This window comes from Clupea harengus, chromosome 16 (genome assembly GCF_900700415.2).
Source record: "Clupea harengus chromosome 16, Ch_v2.0.2, whole genome shotgun sequence".
Classification (NCBI taxonomy): Eukaryota; Metazoa; Chordata; class Actinopteri; order Clupeiformes; family Clupeidae; genus Clupea; species Clupea harengus.
Window position 1 is genome coordinate 26,707,314 of NC_045167.1, and position 5,000 is coordinate 26,712,313.

The following is a 5,000-nucleotide window of genomic DNA, read 5'->3' on the forward strand; positions in this document are numbered from 1 at the left end:
CTTAACCCAGCGCACTCCTGAGGCAGCTACTGAGACAGCCTTAACCCAGCGCACGACTGAGGCAGCCTAAACCCAGTGCACTACTGAGGCAGCTACTGAGACAGCCTAAACCCAGTGCACTCCTGAGGCAGCTACTGAGACAGCTACTGAGGCACCTACTGAGGCAGCTACTGAGGCAGCTACTGAGGCAGCCTCAACCCAGTGCACTACTGAGGCAACTACTGAGACAGCCTCAACCCAGTGCACTACTGAGGCAGCTACTGAGGCAGCGACTGAGACAGCCTTAACCCAGTGCACTACTGAGGCAGCCTAAACCCAGTGCCCTACTGAGGCAGCTACTGAGACAGCCTAACCCAGTGCAGCCTCAACCACCTCCACGCCCCAACAGGACAAGAACTCTTGCTTCTCCAGTCCAAGCAAACTCAAGTCTCAGGTCTAACCCCCTCAAAGGCATCTTATCACATCATCTCCCTGGTGATCAGTTTCCTTGGTTACCTCACTCTCTCCATCCTTCTTTTGCTCTCTCTCTCTATACATCTCCCTTTCTTCATCTCCACCCTCCCTCTCTCTCTGTGACTGCGCTCCTCTGCTTTCCTCTCCTCTCCTCTCCTCTAATGCTGATTGGCTGCTCTTGTTTCAGGTGGTTGGTGCTGATTGGCTGCTGGCGTAGCCCGGCGGCAGTGCCCTGGGTCACCTCTAGGGGGGGGGGGCAGAGGGGAACATACGGGGCTGGCAAACAGGGCCGGGAGGCTGCCACGTCGGGGGCGCGTGCGGGGGGGGCCGGCAGTCTGCAGGGGCAGCAGACACTCCAGCGCTTTGGACAGCCGACCCGCAAAAGTCTCCGGGCCGTCGCCTCCGCCTCCGCCTCCGCCGTCCGCCGGGGCCAGGAGGGGGGGAGACAGCAGGGGCGGGGGGGTGGAGGAGGAGGGCGCCCAGGGGGGGCAGGACAGGATGGGGGGGGCATAGTGGGTGGGCACACACACGGACATGCTACGGCCACGGCGAATAGCTGGAGGAAGAGGCTGCAGGCGGAGGAACAGCACATTAACACACACACACACACACACACACACACACACATTATACACATATTATTATACACACACACAAAAATATAAAGGGTCAGATAAACAGTTTATACATGCACACACACACACACACACACACCACACAAAAAAATGTACCAAACACACAAAAACAGATGAAGTTCACATGACACACAGATTCTCCTCAAACACACACGCACTTCCTTCCCTCTCTCTCAAACACACACACACTTCCTTCTCTCTCAAACACACACTTCCCTCCCTCTCTCTCAAACACACCAAACAAAGACAAACAGAAGAACTCAGAGAGACATTGATGGAGCAGAAACAACCCAAACAGCCAACAGGAAGGAAGGGGGGAACAGGGACAACGAGAGGGGGAACGAGAGAAGGGGGGAACAGAGACACGAGAGAGGGAACGAGAGAAGGGGGGAACAGAGACACGAGAGAGGGAACGAGAGAAGGGGGGAACAGAGACACGAGAGAGGGAACCAGAGGAGGGGGGAACAGGGACAACGAGAGAGGGAACCAGAGGAGGGGGGAACAGGGACACGAGAGAGGGAACCAGAGGAGGGGGGAACAGACACTCTGATGCTGCAGCGATCAGAGTCACGGACTCCAATACCCAAGAGCCACAGCTGCTCATGGAGGCTTAATCAGAGAGTAGTTAGCGTTTAGCTGTTAGCATTTAGCTGTTAGCGGTTAGCAGTTAGCTGTTAGCGGTTAGCAGTTACAGGGGGGTCAGGTTGGAGGCTGGGATAAAGAAGAGGTTACTGAGGGGGTTACTGGAGTGAAGAGGGTCATACTCCTACTATTAAACATGGCTTCCGGTTGGTTGGCTGGCAGGGCGGTAATGATGGAGAAGCACTTCCAGGTCAAGGGTGAGTGTAGCCTCAGACAGGACAGGACAGGACAGGGGTCAGTATTTATAGGAGAGGGGTTGGGGGCGGTCCTTGGAAAGCTGATCGGTCCGAGAGAGACCAATGAGGACTCTATACTGTATGTTCTAGTCTCTTAGAACCCAGAAGTGGATCACAAGAACACAACCCTACTCTTAAAATAGTCCCAACAGCTTTAGGGAAGAACATGACTGAGTCACCAGCAGAGAGAGGAGAGAGGGATGGAGAGAGAGGAGGAGAGAGAGGAGGAGGAGAGAGGGATAGAGACAGAACGACAGAATGGGGTTTACCCGGGAAGTCAACAGATAGCACTTTAATGACAATATTACAACTCATTGGGAGAAAATAAATCAAAGGAACAAATAAACAAATAAACAAAGAGCAAACGGTAAAATACAGCAAAACAACATGACTTAAAAACAAACAATAAAAAAACAACAACACAACCAATAAAGAACGTGTGAGAAGACAACATTGCCCAACGACAGGAGGGATCTCTAATGGTGGAACAGGGGGGGGGGGGGGGGGATGCAGGGTGGAGCTTAGGGAGGAGGGAGGAGCCTACAAGGCGTTACCATGGCAGCAGTGGTAGAGTAGGAGGAGCCAAGGGGCATCTGTGGAACAGGAACAGTTTTGTGGCGTGCAGCAGCCATCATCATACTCCTGCTGTGTGTGTGTGTGTGTGTGTGTGTGTGTGTGTGTGTGTGTGTGTGTGTGTGTGTCCAGATGTGGCCCTGGCTCCAGTGAAAGATGCCGTCTGGTGACTTCGTGCAGCAGTCAAGGCACACACTTCGCGGTCGTGTGAGTGTGTGTGTGAGTGTGTGTGTGTGTGAGTGTGTGTGTTAACACATGCAACTATTCCAAACCCTCACACAAACCACTTCAAAGCATACAGGACCCCCTTACCTTACCTTACACCCCCCCCCCCCGCCCCACGGCTGTGCACAGGGTTCCCCCACACAAACACACAAACACAAACACACACACTAGTTTATTTCACAAACATCCTCTCACACAAACAGCCTAGCTTACTAAGAACTTACTCAAAAACATCAGTTACCTTTTTAGCTGAGACCTTATACTGAGGTACAGAACTACAGACCTGTATTTACCAAGTGTGTGTGTGTGTGTGTGTGTGTGATTCGTGCCACTATAAGTGTTATTTTCTAAACGATCCTTCTGAAAAGAAGCAGGATGCCTATAGGAAATCAGCACAAGGCCATTAAACTCACTCTGAGAATAGAACATACACCACACACACACACACACCTATAAGTTACCACACACACACACACCTATAAGTTACCACACACACACACACACACACACACACACACACCTATAAGTTACCACACACACACACCTATAAGTTACCACACACACACCTATAAGTTACCACACACATGATGGATACCACACACACACACCTATAAGTTACCACACACACCTACCCATAAGTTACCACACACACCTATAAGTTATGACACACACACACACACACACACACACACACCCCTATAAGTTTTGACACACACACACACCTATAAGTTACCAACACACACACACACACACACACACACACACCTATAAGTTACCACACACACAAAACCCTGGAGAAAAAGAAGAAATCCAACCCTGGCCTGATACACAGACACACTACATCCGGTTGGGCCAAACTCACCTGTTCACCTGTGCACAGCCCCCTAACGCCCGCCACTCACACAGGAGCTCACTCACCATTGGCTGCTGCGCGTAGGCAGGGTGCTGCTGCTGCTGCTGCTGCGGCAGCTGGGATTGGCTGTGAGGAGCAGCGGGGGGCAGGTACGAGCCTTGGGATTGGCCGGCGGGCTGCTGGGGGGCGGGAGCAGAGCTGTAGGACATGGCCTGACCCAGGTGGGAGGAGTCAGTGAAGAGGGACGAGCCGTGACCACTGTCCAGAGCACCGTCCGCTGTTAGAGAGAGAGAGAGAGAGAGAGAGAGAGAGAAGAGAGAAGAGAGAGAGAAGAGAGAGAGAGAGAGAGACAGAGAGAGAGACAGAGAGAGAGTGTCAAAGGTGAAGAGAAGGAGAGAGAGCGAGAATGCAAGAGACATAAGCTGTTCAGAACCTCATTAGATCATCCCTGCAGTGTTCCAGCTGTGTGCTGATAAGTGGTCTGCATGCATGTTCAGCAGTGTGTTAGTCATGGTGGACTGGTCTGTGTGATGGTCAGTGTGATGGTCATGGTTGACTGGTCTGTGTGATGGTCATGTTGGACTGGTCTGTGTGATGGTCTGTGTGATGGTCTGTGTGTTAGTCATGGTGGACTGGTCTGTGTGATGGGTGTAACAGGGTTAAAAATACATATGTTTATTGTCATAAGATATTTATTTTGCTACCTGTTGTGTGTTTTATTGTTTCTATTGCTGCTGTTGATATGTTTCGCTTAATGTATGGAACTGCAAATACCACACTGCTTATTATTCTTTTCTGTGCTAGTCTGGCTAGTAACCAGTTATGTCAGTGAGTGCTGATTGGTGGAGGATCTAATTAATGCTGATTGGGTGAGAACGGGAGGGGGAAGAAAGCGTCTGTAATCCTGAGAGAGGAAACGCCAGGTATGACGTGGAGGACAAGGAAGGCAACACGGTTTTTTCCATAGGACTTTGCGTTCGTTGTGTGACTATTGGGCTTGTTGGCAAAACAATCCCTGACGGGACACCTGACGATAACCAGAGAGAATCCATACTGACCGGAGAAATCACATACTGGTCGGCGAATATTCATCCACCCCAAGGTAGAGTGACGTCTTTTCTTTTTGCTGCTGACTATAGTGAAGCGGCCAGTAAGTTTTCGGCCACAACGCACGCTAGCGACGACCCAGGCCTGCTACGTTTGGGGGGTTAGGAGAGTGTTTACCTGCTACGGTAACGTTGGGACATTGGGTGTGTTTGGGGTAGCTTTAACATTGTAGCTAGCTAACAGGTAAGCTAACCGCCTACCAGGTTAGTGTAGCTTTGTTGGAGTGGGTATATGTTTTGTTTATCAACGTGTATATTAATTTTGAAAGCGACCTTT

The 5,000-nt window shown here is 51.0% G+C and overlaps 1 protein-coding gene across 1 annotated transcript in view; it reads right to left on the bottom strand.

Moving 5' to 3' along the window:
- The window catches only part of LOC105910466 (serine/threonine-protein kinase WNK1-like), a 104,180-nt gene that overhangs the window by 33,276 nt on the left and 65,904 nt on the right, over positions 1–5,000 (bottom strand). Inside the window, 2 exon segments of the mRNA XM_042710036.1 lie at positions 726–1,022; positions 3,683–3,829. Of these exon segments, the coding sequence (XP_042565970.1) occupies positions 726–1,022; positions 3,683–3,829 (444 nt within the window).